This window comes from Centruroides sculpturatus, unplaced genomic scaffold (assembly GCF_000671375.1).
Source record: "Centruroides sculpturatus isolate CEXI.00-Female unplaced genomic scaffold, Cexi_2.0 scaffold397, whole genome shotgun sequence".
Classification (NCBI taxonomy): Eukaryota; Metazoa; Arthropoda; class Arachnida; order Scorpiones; family Buthidae; genus Centruroides; species Centruroides sculpturatus.
This window is the reverse complement of record NW_019384579.1, coordinates 600,279-620,379: the sequence shown is the minus strand read 5'-3', so window position 1 is coordinate 620,379 and position 20,101 is coordinate 600,279. Positions and strand designations below refer to the sequence as shown.

The following is a 20,101-nucleotide window of genomic DNA, read 5'->3' as shown; positions in this document are numbered from 1 at the left end:
TATATAAGAGGTATAATTATCAAATCATCTAAATGTGTATGCTATTAAAAATAATATTAATAATTAAAAAATTCATACCTCTGTAGAATTCTTTGACTTTAGTTGAATTTGAAAAAGACTAGCAATTCCTTTTTTTAAATTAGAAATAGAAACAGTTTCAACAGATCCATATATAGATTTAATATGTCCAGAAATCCAATGTATATAAATAGGTTTATCCGACATTTGGTCCAATTTAGACATGTGAGACTGAAGTTTCATTGGTGTTGAATGTATTGTTGAAACATGAAGCTTGGGTTTATTAATCTAAAAATTTAAATAGTTTTTTAATAAAAAGTATTTTTAATATATATTATATTTGTTAGATATTTAAATTCAATATCATTTCATTTGTTATTCTATATATTTTTTCAAATACTAAAGCTTAAAATTCTTAAATAATTTTTATCATAGTTTTCTTTTCCACAGTTTTACTCCAATGATTTATATTGATATATGAGGATATCCAATTTGGTTAAAATGTTATTCATTTCTTATTTTGTATAAAATGACTTTAAAATTATAATTTGTCATTTCTTTTGCTAAATACAGGACAAGTGAGCGTCCCAACAAAATTTGCAGGGACAACAGAACATTTCTTAAAAAAGGGGGTAATCCTGTATATATGAGACGTCTGGCAATCCTATCGTCCATACTCTTCTGAAATCAGTCCATATAACTTAAATCTATTTTGCAAAATAAAGGTGCAATTTGCGGGTAATGCTTTAAATCAAGAGAAATTATATTTGCAATAGGCCATACAGTAGCAGATGCCAATTAAAGTAAGTTTGGTGATAGCATTGAAAATCTTCCAAAATTATGGATTTTGTCATATAGATGGCAGGAAATTATATTGAAGGAATGTAAATAACAGATATCCAGAATAAACTGTATATATTGAATAAATGCAATTTTCTCACTATTAAAATTCCAACCCTCATATACTGTATTTCATATAAAAGAAATATAATATTTTATTATTTTTAACTAACATTTAACTAGTAAATCTGAATAAATAAATTAATCCCAGTAATCAATTATTTTTCAGTATACCAATATAATGATTAAGTAAACGTCTCTTCAATACGAAAAAAATTTTTCGGATTGAAGAGACGTTTACTTAATCAACAGATAAAACAGCTACCATTAGAAAATTCAGGAAAAATATCAATATAAGTTTGTTCCATTAAAATAAGCTAAATTTGATATGGATAACTTAATTATTATGGTTACGTGCAATTTTACAAAAGTTTAAAATGAGAGTAATGTTTATATTTATATATTAATTTTATTGTAAATTCCTAGTTACAGTAATGTTGATATAAAGATGGAAGATTTCAAATTTTTTAATGTAATAATATTTTAATAAAAGATTAAATTTGATACAGTATTTTGTTTTCTAACTGAAAGATTATGAGATAAAAGTATAAATTACCTCTAATTTAAGTAGAAGTTCTTCAGGATTTTCATTGCTCTGCCACACATTTGATATTAATGCATTTGCTGTAACTTTATAACCAACACTTCTTCCTGTAGAAGTACTTTGATTTGTGTTATCATTGAGATTTATTTGAAATTCATATTGATAATGATATGTAACATCTTGTTCGTACGGGTAAAATATTTTTATATTAAAATTACCTTTTGATAAAAGNCTTAGAGAATTTTTAGATGGGTCTAAAAATATGTTCGATTTCCTGCAAAAACGAAAAAAAACTGTATCCGCGTCTTGCACGTCGCTTTCTCTTAACAATTCCATTGTTAAGAAAAAGCGACTTCCATTGTTGACACTTCCATTGTTACTTAACACTTCCATTGTTGATGGAAGTGTTAAACCTTAATCCCGTCTCTCTCCCCCGTGGGGAGGGATTTGAAAAATCCCTTCTTAGTGTGTGTTCTCGTGACGTATCCTAACTGAGAAATAAACATCTTCCAACACTAGAGGAGTTACAATTCAGCACTTCAAACAACCTTTACAGCTCCAGTGGTATATGTTTACACCTTAGCAAACGTTTTCAACCTCATCGAGGTCTTCATCAGGCTACTGTAATTAGGAATTCGAACACGTTTGGAACAGAACATATACAATTCAAAATTTACAAACAGATTTAAGAATACTCATGGGAACGTTACGCACGCGCTGAAACGACTGTGAAGCACATGTTGAAAATGTTTGCTAAGGTGTAAACACATACCACTGGAGCGGTAAAGGTTGTTTGAAGTGCTGAATTGTATCCTAACTGTATACCAAATTTCAACTTTGAACTCCTAACCATTTGGGCTCTGCTCTGATTATTATTATTATTATTATTATTATTATTATTATTATTATCAACCTGTCTCAATTATATATATAGATTATAAAAATAATGTAGAAAAATTCACATCGAAAATTATGTCAAACCCATTAATTAAAATCAAGTAAAAAAAGAAACAAAAATAATTTGTGAATCAAATGGACATGTTGCCTGTGCTTCTGAATAGCCATAGCAATTCTGCAAAATTTCTACCAAAAAAAAACTATCAAAAATCTGCAGGAAAATTTTTATTTTTGGGTATTCCTCCATTGAGTCAATCAAAATGACATGTACAGGTTTGAAAAAAATATAATATACTTTTACTGGTAACAAAAATCATCTTTACTTGATTTTGGTATTTATTTTGTTTTAATTATTTTATTTTAAAAACCATCTTTCCTTATAATTATTTTCATTAGTAAACATTTTAAAATTTTCCATTTTTTATAATTTAAATTAAATATGCATACAAAATAAGTTTTTCTAGAATGCATATAACTGTATGAATAAAAACAATTATCCAAAACAAATAATCATCATCTTAAAATTATTTTCTGAATGTTAATGGTATGCAGTTGTTAATTGTTTTAATAAAAGGTTATTTATTTAAATAATTGAATCTTATCAAACAACTGAAAGATAAGAAAATAATTGTAGAGTGTGATGAAACGCGCACCGGTAAAAGGTTTATAGATACCTGGTTGTGTTACAGTACTCCGGTGTAGATAGTCTACCATTTTTCGAAGAAAATAATTATTTAAATGCCTTCAAATATTTATTCTTTACAGTTTAAATTTTCTTTTGTAATTAAAAGTAGTTTAAAAGTGAACAAAACTCCTTAATTTCTTCAAACAATACTGTAAGAAAACTCTGCTTTATTGGATGCTTTATTAACTTGTGTATCTCCTAACAATGGGCTTGCCCAAAAGTACTAGAGAAACTCTTACTCAATATAAACAAGTTCCAAATTTATTACTTTGATATATGATATATAGCTTTTATATTCATGTAACTTATATCACTTTATTTGGCTAAAAAAAAAACATTATGATGGTTTAGTGACACACTCGAGATTTAATCTTGGGGGAACCGAGTCAAACAGATAAAAAAAATATATATATATTAATGCAAATTCAACAAAATTCTCACCTTATGTGACCGATAATTCATAAGTAATATAGAAATAGAAGACAAGTCACAATATAAATAAAAAAATGAATTTCTGGAAAATTTACTAGTGTTTCTTTTCCTTTTACTTTGGATGGTGCCAGGGTCCCTTGGTCTACACCCCCAGTTCACCACTGTAATAATGTATGTCACGACTAGCCAAACCTTGTCGTGATAGGAGTCATATACTGTATTGCTTATCAGAAATACAAGAACCATATTCTTTATTGAAACTGTACTTAATATAATAAATACGTACTCCACTGTAAGAGTCTAAAAGAGCCATACGAGGCTTGCAAGCCGAGTTTTACCAGCAAAGATATATATATGTATAATTTATGTAAAGCCGAAGTCATCAGATGTAAGGTACTATAAAAAAAACTTGAACAAAATTTAGTCAACTGTCTAAACTTATGCCCTAAATGTATTACTATATTATTTAAAATATTTAGGAATAACTTTGTACTTGTTTGAGATTTTAAATATATTTATTAAAATTACACAGTGACCTTCTAAAAGCCTTGAAATTAAACCCTGATCTCCAAACTGCTGATTATCATTTTTTTTTATATTTTTAATCATTTTATAATGATATTTTTTAAGATTAAAATTACTGAGTTAACAATTCATTCATATTTCTTATAAAAAATAATTATTTTATCAATTAAAAAAATAAGTTTTAAATAAGAAAGAATTTACCTGGTGATGGTAAAGCAGACAACCAACCTGTAAATAAAATTTAAACCTGTTTCTATCATTCAATATATAAAATATTTTAGAAAGAATGAAGATTATTATTGAATATCAAGATATTTAATATATAATATGATCATTTATTTGCACTTAAAAATGTTACAAAACTAGAAAAATATTTTAGAAAAGTTATCTACATTTGTTTTGTATGATTTAAATATTTAACAACGTCATAAAATAGAATAACAAGATATAAAAATGGACCACGTGTCAAAGGAAATCAGTGAAATATACAAGTCGACCCCCCTATAACACTGTTGATTATTCCGTTTTATATGAATTCCATGTTGTAGGAGTCACTTAGATTTTACAAATACGTGTGCCGGGCTGTGAACGGCTCACGTATTTGTAAAATCTAAGTGATTCGTACAACACGGAATTCATATAAAACAGAATAATCAACAGTGTTATAGGGGGTCGACTTGTACACTTTTATGCTGAAATAGAATAATTTTCTGATGTTTAATTAAAGCAAAGTCCGTTTTAGCGATAAGTATTGTTTATGTCTATAATTTTGATTAAATTTGCGACTTTTTTTTATTTATTTTTTTAATAAAATAAGAATATATCCTTTAAAAGTTATGAAAATTTCAATTATTTTAATTTAAAACTGACAAATTACATTAATATTTAACGTGTCTTTTGATGGAACATCTTGAACTACTTTCAGTCTGTACGAATGTAGAAATCATTTTAATAAATAAATAAATAAATTACATCTACTATCGTCACGATAAAATAATAAATTCGGGAATAAATGAAATTCATATGTATTTTTTCGTTTTTATCTCTAACAGTTCGTTGTAACTACAGTCGACCCCCCCTATAAGACTGTTGATAATTCCGTTTTAAATGAATTCCATGTTGTACGAGTCACTTAGATATTACAAATACGTGAGCCGTTCACAGCCCGACACACGTATTTGTAAAATCTAAGTGACTCGTACAACATGGAATTCATATAAAACGGAATAATCAACAGGGTTATAGGGGGACTCGACTGTATCTGTTTAGGATATTCGAATTTAAAAAGTGTATAAAATTATATAAATCTTTATTATATATATTACAATAATTAATAAAAGATTAGAATTATTATATTTTATCCTATAAAATAAGTTAATCGATATAAATCTCTTGTTAATTTGTATTAACTTCAAGGACTTATCGAATACCCTTAATTAATTAAAACATAATACAGTCTACAGTAAGTACACTGAACATTTCTATACAGTTCATAAGTTATTTACATGGATACAATATTTACTGTACAGTGTAAGAATTTACTTAATGACACATTACACCGAAATCGTAACGAAATAAAATTACCTGCCAGGCAGAATAATATCGCTACAAAAACGTACGTCTCCATAAAGTTACGGCAGAACAATTTCAATAAACTGATCAAAGTCTTCAACAAAATGATAATTTCGAAAGAGAGCGGTTCGATGACATACGTGCTACATATATCAGTTTTCGTCCTTCCATCTTGTTTACTTTCAAAGTCCTAAGTATTGTAGATAATGGTTAATAACAATCGAAACTCTGGCAAAATACCATCGAGTAATATATTTTCTGAAGGTAATATCTTCGGTTCGTGTATGACCTTGACCAATCATCGGGTCAGTGACAGCAAACGAAACCAGTTTTGTTCACCCTCCACAAACACCCTTTTCTTGTTATTTCCTGCGGGCTATGAACTGATACTAGCTTTATTTAAGAAAAAATATACATAACTTTTTGTTGTAATTCGATTGACAATGTTTGTTTATTATGTTGTTTCCTTTTTAAACTTATTGTAAAAAAATTAAAAGGTTTTAGAAGAGTTACGATGTAGAAAGCAAGGGTTTTTTTTTTTTTATCATTCGTTGTTACTTCCGTGTGCCACGATCTCACGCTAAGAATTTATAACATTGAAAAGAAATTTTTAAGAATTAAGAAGAAGTGCAAGTCAACCCCCCTATAACACTGTTGATTTTTCCGTTTTATATGAATTCCACGTTGTACGAGTCACTTAGATTTTACAAATATGTGAGCCATCCACAGCCAGGCAAATGTATTTGTAAAATTTAAGTGACTCGTACAACATGGAATTCATATAAAACGGAAAAATCAACAGTGTTATAGGGGGGGNAGGCAGGTTTCCGTTTTAAACAGATTTTACCATTTTAGGACAGTGTATATGAAGGGTATCGTCTTTAGACTAATATAAAATTCTTGTATTCATTTTTAAAACTCCTGCTATAAATCGAATCAGTCGACCCCCTATAACACTGTTGATTATTCTGTTTTATATGAATTCCGTGTTGTACGAGTCACTTAGATTTTATAAATATGTGTGCCGGGCTGTGAATGGCTCACGTATTTGTAAAATCTAAGTGACTCGTACAACACGGAATTCATACAAAACAGAATTATCAACAGTGTTATAGGGGTTTCGACTTGTACTAGTTTCTAATTTAACGAATGCAAGATTGAGGAAGTGTTTACAATAGGAAATACAGCAGAAATTTAATTTTAAATTATAAATGTTTACAGGATTTAGAAATAATTAAGCCTTTATCATCATCTTTCTTCATAAATTACTGTATATCTGGTCCTCAAGATTCTTATTAAAAAGTTATATTTTCTTATAAAATATTGCTAAATAAATAAAAAAAAAGGGGGGGAGAAAAACAGTAATTGGACCTTGGAGAATTTAAACGTCAACAAGTTAGATCATATTAAAGGTAAAGGCCTTTGCACATCCTATTAAAACTAATTAGGGGAAAGTGGTGCAAGATGGTGCCATGGGGTGAATCGGGGACGTCTGTTTATTCGTGATTAACCTGCTTTCATCTAGCTGTTATTTGGGGAATTAAATTTCAACCTCAAAAGGGATCACGGGACGAGAGAACGTCCGAATCGCTCTCTCTCTGTTTGGAAGTAAGACACTAATTTTACGCCCGCTACAAAGTTTCTACAAAGTAATTATCATTGTAAACTTTTACATTACCTTTTAGATGAAGATATTATGGTATTCGAAGTAACCTTTAAGACTGTAATTGTTTAATTTGAAATAAAGTTGACCTATGTTCGCAGTCAGTATGAAAAGTGCACATTGGGGCAAGATGGGGTACCCCATCTTGCCTCAGATTGTCCAAGAATATGGCCAACGAATCCAGAAGTATTTTCAGAGGTAGACTTTATTGCTACAGAGACGATAAATAGACCCTGTCAGCAGCAGGACACACAGGATGCTCGTTTTGGAACAATCAAAACCATGAAAAAGAAGGTATGCCTAATCTGGGTGCAGAAACGGTCACTGATTACACCACTACAAATAGGCCTACTCATTCAGTTTTTACTTAAGTCTCTCCCATAGAAATAATGCCAATTCCACATGTTGGAACCAAGAAAAAAAATCGAAAATAGAAGAAGGAGAGGGAAAACAGCAGTCCTAACAGATAAACCGTACAAGTAGCAGCTGATGGAACAACAAAAGAAAGACCCCAGGAAAAAGGTCTTTCTTTACCGAAAAAAATTCCGTAAAATCAAAAGTTACAGGCATCAGCAAGGATAGACCTAACAAAAGACAAATGACACAGAATGTGGAGGGTTATACTCTGCATCTACACAAAGTTGGGCTAAATGTAGGCATTGTGATAAATGGGCACACTGTTCTTGTGCCAATATGAAGAAAACGACAGTTTAACCATTTTAATTTGTCCTTCTTGTATATAAAAAATAATATCCCCAACTTACCCCATGGGTGAGGTAAAGATGATGCATTTACATATAATTTTAAAAATTATCGTTCTCATCAAAGTAATTTACAATCTTGTGACTTTTCAAACCTTAAAGTCCTCATCTTGTCCCACCTTGCCCTATATTTGAATACTTACTAATACTGTTTAGTTGAATTCTTGTTAGTTTGCCGGGCTGCAATTTTTAATTATATTTTTAATTAATTTAATTTAAAATATATGCTCTCCACCTCAAATTAGTAGTGTTTTTGTCCCTGTACATTATATCTTTTCTGTTAGCAATGGTCATCTGTTTAACTCCGTACTCGAGATTAAGGAAAGACAGACAGTGGGAATTTATAGATCTACAATTTTTTCAAATTGCAGCCCAATAATAAAATCAAAGAGTCCAATAAAGAGTCCATAATTAATATAAACAGGATAAAATGGAATGAAAGTTTTTCCCGCATCCATCGTGGGTTTGGCACACTCACAATGAAGTCAGAGTGGTAATATTCGGGACAGCCGATCTTTTTTGTTCGCCCGGATTCGAACCCGGTTCCTCAAAGCGCCCTAATCCGTATTGCATTTGTATTAATTATTGTTAAGAATTTTGTATTGTAGGATTGATGATTTTGGGTAAAACAACATATGGGCGAGATGCCAAATGGGGATGTCTCTAGTGAGAACTCTTATGAGAAACTATCCCTTATTTGAGCGTTAGACAAGTGAAGTAAACTCCACGTACCAGTCCGTTGGCGAGGCTCAAACCCACTACCAGTGTTCGGTGGTTTTATCCATTCGACCACTATTTCCGTTTCTATAATGAAAATATTTTATACTTGAGATTGGGTGCCAACTACACTGGAATTTTTATCTAATTTCTTATACAGATATTTAATTAATTGCTGTACTTAATTACACGGCATTCAATATAAATCTGCTCGAGTGGTATCTCGGAAACATGTGCTTTCACCAGAAAAGACCATGCTACCTATGTTAAATCGCGAAAGAAAGAATTTCTATCCGATAAGAATGCATTTTAAATAATGACGAAAGAGGCGACTCGTCATGTCAACGGACGATCTATACCACTTAAGTATTCTGATAGAATTCTAAGAAAGCCATGTGGTAAGTGTAGATGATAATATTTATCGACTAGAGTAGCACATTGTCTAGTTTCTGGCTCTATTCGTGTCACCTAAATAATATTATTTTAAACTAGAATTAGTTTATGAATAGATAATGAATGACGGAGAATGCATTTTGTTCATCCGTACTGATACCGAAATTTCTTAAAATAATTTTAATGACTTTGGTTTTGATGAAATGCTACAAATATCCGACTTGCTATAACATAATTTTATCAAAAAAATAACATTTTATCATAACCCAACTTCACCAATTAAAATACAGTAATTATCTTCAATGGGTAAACTAATAATAACTCTTAAATAATTCTATAAATACTCATTTTTATACGTTAATAAATTAAATATTTAGATCATTCTTTTTATTTAATTAATGACTTTTGTAATAAAGTCATTAATTATTTAAATATTTAGATCATTCTTAATATTTAATTAATGACTTTTGTAATAAAGTCATTAATTAAAAATAATTTAATTTTTATAATACAGTTTTAATACAGATCAACCTATAACACTGTTGATTATTCTGTTTTATATGAATTCCGTGTTGTACGAGTCACTTAGATTTTATAAATATGTGTGCCGGGCTGTGAATGGCTCACGTATTTGTAAAATCTAAGTGACTCGTACAACACGGAATTCATACAAAACAGAATTATCAACAGTGTTATAGGGGTTTCGACTTGTACTAGTTTCTAATTTAACGAATGCAAGATTGAGGAAGTGTTTACAATAGGAAATACAGCAGAAATTTAATTTTAAATTATAAATGTTTACAGGATTTAGAAATAATTAAGCCTTTATCATCATCTTTCTTCATAAATTACTGTATATCTGGTCCTCAAGATTCTTATTAAAAAGTTATATTTTCTTATAAAATATTGCTAAATAAATAAAAAAAAAGGGGGGGAGAAAAACAGTAATTGGACCTTGGAGAATTTAAACGTCAACAAGTTAGATCATATTAAAGGTAAAGGCCTTTGCACATCCTATTAAAACTAATTAGGGGAAAGTGGTGCAAGATGGTGCCATGGGGTGAATCGGGGACGTCTGTTTATTCGTGATTAACCTGCTTTCATCTAGCTGTTATTTGGGGAATTAAATTTCAACCTCAAAAGGGATCACGGGACGAGAGAACGTCCGAATCGCTCTCTCTCTGTTTGGAAGTAAGACACTAATTTTACGCCCGCTACAAAGTTTCTACAAAGTAATTATCATTGTAAACTTTTACATTACCTTTTAGATGAAGATATTATGGTATTCGAAGTAACCTTTAAGACTGTAATTGTTTAATTTGAAATAAAGTTGACCTATGTTCGCAGTCAGTATGAAAAGTGCACATTGGGGCAAGATGGGGTACCCCATCTTGCCTCAGATTGTCCAAGAATATGGCCAACGAATCCAGAAGTATTTTCAGAGGTAGACTTTATTGCTACAGAGACGATAAATAGACCCTGTCAGCAGCAGGACACACAGGATGCTCGTTTTGGAACAATCAAAACCATGAAAAAGAAGGTATGCCTAATCTGGGTGCAGAAACGGTCACTGATTACACCACTACAAATAGGCCTACTCATTCAGTTTTTACTTAAGTCTCTCCCATAGAAATAATGCCAATTCCACATGTTGGAACCAAGAAAAAAAATCGAAAATAGAAGAAGGAGAGGGAAAACAGCAGTCCTAACAGATAAACCGTACAAGTAGCAGCTGATGGAACAACAAAAGAAAGACCCCAGGAAAAAGGTCTTTCTTTACCGAAAAAAATTCCGTAAAATCAAAAGTTACAGGCATCAGCAAGGATAGACCTAACAAAAGACAAATGACACAGAATGTGGAGGGTTATACTCTGCATCTACACAAAGTTGGGCTAAATGTAGGCATTGTGATAAATGGGCACACTGTTCTTGTGCCAATATGAAGAAAACGACAGTTTAACCATTTTAATTTGTCCTTCTTGTATATAAAAAATAATATCCCCAACTTACCCCATGGGTGAGGTAAAGATGATGCATTTACATATAATTTTAAAAATTATCGTTCTCATCAAAGTAATTTACAATCTTGTGACTTTTCAAACCTTAAAGTCCTCATCTTGTCCCACCTTGCCCTATATTTGAATACTTACTAATACTGTTTAGTTGAATTCTTGTTAGTTTGCCGGGCTGCAATTTTTAATTATATTTTTAATTAATTTAATTTAAAATATATGCTCTCCACCTCAAATTAGTAGTGTTTTTGTCCCTGTACATTATATCTTTTCTGTTAGCAATGGTCATCTGTTTAACTCCGTACTCGAGATTAAGGAAAGACAGACAGTGGGAATTTATAGATCTACAATTTTTTCAAATTGCAGCCCAATAATAAAATCAGAGAGTCCAATAAAGAGTCCATAATTAATATAAACAGGATAAAATGGAATGAAAGTTTTTCCCGCATCCATCGTGGGTTTGGCACACTCACAATGAAGTCAGAGTGGTAATATTCGGGACAGCCGATCTTTTTTGTTCGCCCGGATTCGAACCCGGTTCCTCAAAGCGCCCTAATCCGTATTGCATTTGTATTAATTATTGTTAAGAATTTTGTATTGTAGGATTGATGATTTTGGGTAAAACAACATATGGGCGAGATGCCAAATGGGGATGTCTCTAGTGAGAACTCTTATGAGAAACTATCCCTTATTTGAGCGTTAGACAAGTGAAGTAAACTCCACGTACCAGTCCGTTGGCGAGGCTCAAACCCACTACCAGTGTTCGGTGGTTTTATCCATTCGACCACTATTTCCGTTTCTATAATGAAAATATTTTATACTTGAGATTGGGTGCCAACTACACTGGAATTTTTATCTAATTTCTTATACAGATATTTAATTAATTGCTGTACTTAATTACACGGCATTCAATATAAATCTGCTCGAGTGGTATCTCGGAAACATGTGCTTTCACCAGAAAAGACCATGCTGGAATAGGATTGGATAGATTTTGCCAAGTTTCTTCTTATTTTTTTAATACATTGCGAACACTGGGGAAAATAGAAAGAAGTTTTAAATTATAAGAAAATTTTAATCTTTATTATCGAAATATTCAATGAAATTTTGGGAATGCGAATGAAATTTCTCGTGTTTTCTGTGATAGCGTTATGGTGCCACAACAGAAGGAATCATTTAATCTACACGAAACTTCATAAATCAGCCTATAAATTTCTATAAACATTTGTTTCTTAAAGTCGACACGAAAATAATTACGGAACAATAGAGTAATGACATATGAAAATATTGCATTAGAAAATTTAGGCTGAGTAATCGGTGTAGAAGAAAAATTCTTATCTCAAGCCTATATATACCACGGATGTTCAAGTGGATCTAAATTTGTTATTTTGGATGGATGCGACTAGAGGGAAGATGCGACTGATTTTGCTCTCCCTCCTCCTTCTGTGGATATACCGAGTACCCTGTACTAAAAGCCTAACAAGGCCTTACATCCCTCAGTATATGCTGGATCTCTACCAAAACAAAGCGCCTTCTTTTTCATTTGACACTGTCAGAAGTTACAGTAATATTTTTGGAGGTTTGTTGGTGATTTTATGCTAAACTAGGGATACTTAACGATGATGTAACTCATTAAAATTAATTTATATAATTAATTATTTACCATAAAGTTAATTTTATTTCAGATCCGTACGAAAATGAAAACATTGTACAAGATAACCGCCATCACTTTTTGGGTTTTAACTTAAGTAAATCTCCTCCCAACGAAAGAATTGGTCTAGCTGAATTGAGACTTTATACGAAAATAAGAAATGACAGAATGGGTGGTAAGTTATTGATTTATTAAATTAAATTAATATTATATTAGTAGAATAAATTTTTCTCAAAATTTTGCAGAAAGTCAAATAACTATTTTCGATATTTTACCGAACGATCAGAGAAAAATAATAGCGAAAAAATCCTTGTATGGGATCTCTAGTTCGTGGGAAACTTTTAATGTTACGGATGCAGTGGTGAATTGGCTCCAGCATCCCGAACAGGATCATCGGCTCGAAGTTTATTTAGAAGGAGAAGATCAACAGGATTTAGATGTTAGCCTTGTTCCGTATCGAGAGACGGAACCATTACTACTCTTATATTCTAAAATAGAAAATAAATCCATTGAAGATGGCGTATTGAAGAGGATGAGAAGATCATTGGTACCACACAGAATCGAGAAAAGAAGTGAAGACGAAGACGAAGAACAAGAAGAAATGACTAATTATATTGTAGAAGAGCTCGGAAAGAAAGTAACGAAGAGAGGAAAAGTGAGAAGAAGGAAGAATCCTTGTCGTAGAAAACCGTTAAAAGTCAAATTCTCCGATATAAACTACGATACTTGGATAATTGCTCCCGAATCCTACGATGTAAGTTAAAATTTTCTTGATTTTTTTTTCAATTGATAAATCAACTGATTAATGTATTTAATGTAGGCATTCGAGTGCGCTGGTAAGTGTCATTTTCCGATGAGTGCCCATCTAACTCCCACCAAGCACGCCATCATCCAGACTCTGATGCATCAGACTAATCCAAAATCCGCATCTAGATCGTGTTGCGTACCCACCAAATTGGCACCCATTTCAATTTTATACTTAGACGAAGACGGAAGTGTCACATATAACTACGAATACGAAGACATGGTGGTGACTGAATGTGGTTGTAGATAAGAACTGCAATTATAATACTATGATATGTAATTCTATTTGATAATTGATTTTAAAGTTAGTGTTCCAGATGAAGTTTCCATAAAGCGAAGTAAGTTTATTCTTATTTTAATCATTCGGCTTTAATGTTTACATAGTTCAAAGATGAAAAGCATTACATAGGAATGTTAATACAGTAAATACTATAAAATAAATGGATACTCGAGAATTTCATATCTAAGAGTGCAATATATGTGCTTATCTGTATAATATATATTCTTTGTACATTTATAATAGATAATATAATTAGAATATATAAGACTAGCTGTGAAGATTCAGTTACATTATAACAGAAAATTATGTAAAAAAGTTAATAAAAATGTAACTGATTTATCTATTTTATGAACAATTTCTTTCACGTGTAACACTTAGAGAACATTTGAATTTAAGTTCGATACATAAACATAATTAATTAATTACAGTCGACCCCCCCTATAACACTGTTGATGATTCCGTTTTATATGAATTTCATGTTGTACGAGTCACTTAGATTTTACAAATACGTGAGCCGTTCACAGCCCGGCACACGTATTTGTAAAATTTAAGTGACTCGTACAGCATGAAATTCATATAAAACGGGATAATCAACAGTGCTATAGGGGGGTCGACTGTAATCACTAGTTAATTCACAATCAAAATTTACTTGCTGGTATAAATAGTTTATTTTTTTTTTATTAATGGCTCGTATAAGAATGCAAACTTTATCTAAATTAATATATTTATCTGTTACAAACTTAGTACTGTATTAAAGTATATCATTTATACAGACAAACCTGTAAACGACGGCCACTGAACGTAAAATAATGGCCTTGTTTAAGGGTTATTATATATAAATTTCAAAAAGAAACGTTCCCAAAAGAAAAAAAAATGGCTGCCATTTAGAGGCGGCTCTTATTGAAGGGCGGCTGTATTTATAAATACATTTTATAATCCATACAATTTTCCAAAATATTCTTCTATTTACCTAACTATTTTCTCTTCAAACCTATCTGCCGATAGTTTTATTTAGTATTTAATTTATAAGCTGCACATTATTTATATATTTTACCTTAGGCTAATCATTTATATCTAATTATAAATAAATAAATTTATATATATATATATACAAGATTATTAATTATTCTTATATTATAAGAAGCAATCTGAGACGTAACTGGGTTAGATGGCGCTTCGGTTTAGTCAAAAAATGGCGCTATTATAAACAATGTTCTTTAATTAATATTCTGGTACATTCGAAAACGTCCGGAGAAAGGAGGACGTATAATATCTACAAAAATAAAATTTTTTTTTACTAAAAGACAAATAAAATAATAAATTTCTTCAATATTTTAACTTCTGTTTAAATTAATTAAATTTTAATATAATTTTGAGTCATTTGAAGAAATTTAAAAAATAAAATAGAATTATCAATTCTAATTTCGTATATTACCGATAAATATAATAAACAGTAGCTCAATTAAGTGAGTAAGCCAATGACATACTTCGTTTCATATGGAACGGACTCTGTCATTGGCTTGATTATGCTGCTGCCATCTAGATGACCTAATGTAAAGCTAGTTTTCAAAACTAATGATATATATATTATTAAATATTTTTAAATTATAAAAAAGAAAATCAAAATTAAATCTATATTAGAATTAATTTAATAAGAATTTAGTTCAATTAAAATTTCAATTCGAAAAGTAATTGACCAATCGCGATACGTTTTACAAAATCTTAATACGTATTTTGATAAAGGTTTCGATATCAGAAATAATGCACGAGCAATAACATTTTTTATAACAGTAAAAAATTCGAAAATTTATTTTTTAAAAACTATTCTTGATATTTAACAAAATAAAACTGTAAAAAAAATTTTAAAAAATATGTCAGGAGTGGGATTCGAACCCACGCCCACATACGTGGACCAGAATTCACACCGCCACCTAGTGGAGAAGGCATTAACCTTGAGTCTGGCGCCTTAGACCGCTCGGCCATCCTGACACGAGCCGAAAGCAACAAATTAGCACTTAAATAATTAATTAATAATATATATATTTGTAACACGTTTAAAAATCAAAATAAAATATAAGAATCCTAAAATTACACGAAATTATTCATTTTTACAAATTAAAATAGAAAATCCACCCGCAAAAAACATTTTATATAAGCGAATCAAAGTATTTTTTTCCTTTGAAGATAGCCTCGCCATCTGACGGAATTTCCTGGTATTAAATTTAAATAGTAATTAATNCTGTAGGGGTAGACCGTCTGAGATATTAATTGTGTTAGAGAGACAGTCTTGAGTGAATCTGAAGGAGAGAGAGAGAGAGTATCTAGGTTAAGCTGTCTCCTGCAAATAGTTGGAATTTAATTTAGTGTAATAGAACGGAATGGGTCTGTCAGAGTATACCAGCTGCTGCCTTGGTGAGCCCATATAGGCTTGGTATTAGGGTAGAGACGGTCGATAGAAGAATCCCACGGTATTGGTCAAGTCGGAGACTTTACTATCGCTTAAGTGATTTCTTGCAAGGAACTCGTCGATCGTTTGTTCGTAGACGGACGACAGTTTTTGGAAGCTAGAATAATAATTTTTATCCCGCAGGATAATTGGATTTTGATTTACGAACTCTTTCAATTTTCAATTGTGTCACGCGCTGCCGACGAGTCGGGAGGCGGCATATGCGAAAGAAAAAGTTTGATTGATAAGTAAAGCGCGTTGACTTATTAAGTGACGAAACTGTGTTCCATTACGTTGGCCGGTTATTGTCTAGGGGCGGCTCTTGTTTACGACAGATTAATTTGATTTGGGCATCCGGGACTTGTAAATGACACCGAGAACATTTCCCACAACCCTAAAGCCAATTTGGTCCCACATTGGCCCTGGGATGTCCTATAGGCGGTGTCCAAAAGCCGAAGCCATCCAACAGTCAACTCCCAAAATACTCATCAATCTTCGACACGAGTCTGGCTCAAATCGGAGCAATTAAAGACCTATCATTCATCCTGTGTTTTATTTCCTCCCTCGAGAGTAGTTACTATAAAGACACAAACTACTATCCTCGCTCTCTTACTGACTGCTGTTGATACTCTTAATCCACTGATGGCTTTCTCTTCTAACTTTACTTTTCCACCTTTTTTTTCTTTACTCTCAATTGATTTTTCCCCCTTTCCTTCGACTTTTTTTCTTTATTTTTAAAGCTTTACATATACCTAAGGCCTACTACTAGTTGGATGTCGAGGTGAAGAACATGCAGGCCTGTAGATTAAGAACGTATACAAGCCCGAATACAAGTGATTCCTTCCTGTTATAACGCTACGTACAGTCAGTCGACCCCCTATAACACTGTTGATAATTCCGTTTTATATGAATTCCGTGTTGTACGAGTCACTTAGATTTTACAAATACGTGAGCCGTTCACAGCCCGGCACACGTATTTGTAAAATCTAAGTGACTCGTACAACACGAAATTCATATAAAACGGAATTATCAACAGTGTACTGTATGATGAGTAAACTCTTTTTAGATACACGTGCGTAAAGGTGTTAATCACGTTCGGGCTTCTTCACCGTAGGAAATGTATTAAAAACGTACGAAGGGAGAGAAATTCCTATGAGAAATTCCTTATTATATAAGAAAAAATGGCTCCTAATGATGGAAGTGACGAAAAGGGTCGAGGGTTCTGTATCGATAAACACTTAATTTCGGGAATGCGGGCCATAAATATTTCGTAAAATCTCAGGTAATATAATCTAAGGATCCCTTTTTTTTTTCAAAGAGGGTGGGACTTTTGTATTTAACAAAGCAGGCACACGTATGGATGTCGAGCATTTAAAGATGGTGTGTTAAGAGGAGGAATGATAGAGAAAAATAATTTATCGACCTCTCGATAAAAACGAATTACAAACGAAAAGACATTAATACGAAGTAGTAATTCAAGACCTTTCAAAAAATTTATTTTTTTTTTCGCAAATTTAAACGCCAATTGAAAAAGATAAGACAAAGTCGATGATTTTTGGAGAATCAAAGCAGATAAGAGAGACAAGAAGACAAATGAGACAACAGCGGCTTTTTGTCTGCTTTAAAAAAAAAAAGGAGCAATGCTTTAGATAATGCCGATTAGAGGGTCGATTTGCAAAGACAAAACCGGCTCGATAAGACGTCCATTTGCGAGTAAGTTATTAAAGCAAATGAGCGAGAGAGAGAGAGAGAGAGAGAGTTGGGCAATGGCTTCTTTCACAAAGGAACACAGCTGCAGTCGCAGTTGAAAGCCGATCTGGAGTTTGAACAGATGGACCGTGTTGGGGTTGAACGTCAAGTGTATGGTTGAATGCAACGAATGACACTTGGTCGTCCCCCGCCGCTCGACACATCCGCAAGTGAAATCAGACAGATGGTAAAGATTTGACGCACTTAATACCGAATATTGTCTTATATACGGTGGGATTTTTAGATAGGTCGGCCAACCTATAGCCATATGGATGGGAGGATGAGTCATGGTTTTACTGACGTCATTCCGTGAGTCAGGAGAAACCTTTCCAATCCAGTTGCCAAGATGTAAATTCCATTAATGGAACTGTAGGGGTAGACCGTCTGAGATATTAATTGTGTTAGAGAGACAGTCTTGAGTGAATCTGAAGGAGAGAGAGAGAGAGAGTATCTAGGTTAAGCTGTCTCCTGCAAATAGTTGGAATTTAATTTAGTGTAATAGAACGGAATGGGTCTGTCAGAGTATACCAGCTGCTGCCTTGGTGAGCCCATATAGGCTTGGTATTAGGGTAGAGACGGTCGATAGAAGAATCCCACGGTATTGGTCAAGTCGGAGACTTTACTATCGCTTAAGTGATTTCTTGCAAGGAACTCGTCGATCGTTTGTTCGTAGACGGACGACAGTTTTTGGAAGCTAGAGCCACCTTAAGCTATCCTCGAATTCTCCAATAGCACGGCGGGCGGATCTAAGGTGTTGGGATCTAAGAAAAATTCTGATAGATCCTGACAGTTACGCGGATGAAGGGATTCTCTTCTCGTCTCGATTCTCTTTTTCTTATTCCACTTTGAAGAAGTTTCTTCGCCTCCTCCTCCTCCTCCTCCTCCCTCTCTCTCGTTTTTTAACACTACACAAAAATCTATTTTTATTTAGGACCTTTTTAGAAACTATTTTTTTTAGATAATTCGCTGCAATTCTGCTTAAAGTTATCTCCTTTTCGTTTACGTCTAACCTGATTGCCGGCTTCAATTAGTGAAGTCTATGTTTGATAAATACCATATGTAGCTCGGGGGTAAGCGATTCAGCCATTCGCCCTGACATTGACGTATTGAAGCGGTTCCCTCAGGACCCTCTCTGTTCTCATACATAATACAACAGTCTCCGATGCCTTTAGGCGTCTGTCAACTGGGTTTCTGAGAATATTTCTACTTTTATGTCATCTGACAAGATGGAAAACTTGGGAATCTATACAATGTCTTCGGCGCTACGTGAGGCAGAAGTTTTATATTTCGGAAATAATTCCTTATATAGATTTAAACGGGGGAAGGGAGAGAGAGAGAGAGAGAGAGAGAGAACGGAGTCGTGCTTCAAAACAAGTGTTTTCTCTGATACTTTTTGGATATTTTTGTCTTTTATCTACACCCTTATCTTCCGATCTGTCGGATGTCGATATCAAGCCGAGTAAAAGTTAGTGGAAAAGGAGGAAAAATGAAAGAAGAAAAAAACAAAAAACACAATCAAAATCGTTGTTGCTAATGAGTCAGGTCATTAACGTGAATTGTTTTTGGTGTTAAAAAGATCGTCATTTGTGCAAAACCGATAACAACAGACGATTGGATCGAACGGATTATAGTGTGACGATGCTTTCGAGTTAACATTTTGTAGATTCAGCCAAGTTTTTACTGTTAAAAAGTATGGAGAGAAACGAAAAAAACACGGTACCGACAGGATATATTAATCCTATTGAAGTATCGATTCGTGCGTAGTGTTAATGTTTACGCTATTAACTTAATAAATTCTATACAGGAGATAAATATAAACACGTTTTAACCATTAAATGAGACGATAATTGACAATTTTGAAGAGTAAAAGTAAGGTGTTATAGAGACGAAACGATGATTTATCCTTTAGAAATGGGATGAAATAGGTCGAAAATGATTAAAATTAGGTTATAAAGTAAACAAAAATGGAGAAAGATTGATAATGCAATTAGAGTTTTGCATGTAAAACTAATGAAAGAAGTTTTCCATCTTCTATATTAATAAAAGTTTGCAAGA

At 32.4% G+C, this 20,101-nt stretch overlaps 2 protein-coding genes and 1 non-coding gene across 4 annotated transcripts in view; 1 reads left to right on the top strand and 2 right to left on the bottom strand.

Moving 5' to 3' along the window:
- LOC111624438 (microsomal triglyceride transfer protein-like) overlaps positions 1-3,073 on the bottom strand; it is a 14,674-nt gene extending 11,601 nt beyond the window's left edge. Inside the window, exons 1-3 of the mRNA XM_023367277.1 lie at positions 3,034-3,073; positions 1,475-1,680; positions 79-306 (exon numbers count right to left, since the gene is read on the bottom strand). Of these exons, the coding sequence (XP_023223045.1) occupies positions 79-306; positions 1,475-1,680; positions 3,034-3,073 (474 nt within the window). The remainder of the gene's footprint in view (positions 1-78; positions 307-1,474; positions 1,681-3,033) is intronic.
- A 5,905-nt stretch (positions 3,074-8,978) lies between these two features.
- Positions 8,979-14,139, top strand: LOC111624439 (bone morphogenetic protein 10-like). Of its 2 annotated transcripts, none has more exons than XM_023367279.1 (4): positions 8,979-9,112; positions 12,802-12,942; positions 13,013-13,521; positions 13,588-14,139. In XM_023367279.1, the coding sequence occupies exons 1-4, from the start codon at positions 9,031-9,033 to the stop codon at positions 13,819-13,821; spliced, it is 966 nt and encodes a 321-aa protein (XP_023223047.1). In that variant the 5' UTR covers positions 8,979-9,030; the 3' UTR covers positions 13,822-14,139. The 2 variants fall into 2 exon arrangements, with proteins under 2 accessions (XP_023223047.1, XP_023223046.1); XM_023367278.1 differs by lacking the exon at positions 8,979-9,112 and adding an exon at positions 12,469-12,695.
- A 1,584-nt stretch (positions 14,140-15,723) lies between these two features.
- Positions 15,724-15,840, bottom strand: Trnal-caa. The gene is made up of 2 exons: positions 15,803-15,840; positions 15,724-15,769 (listed from the first exon to the last, which is right to left on the bottom strand). It is a non-coding gene; the product is annotated as a tRNA-Leu (tRNA).
- Positions 15,841-20,101: the final 4,261 nt, after the last annotated feature.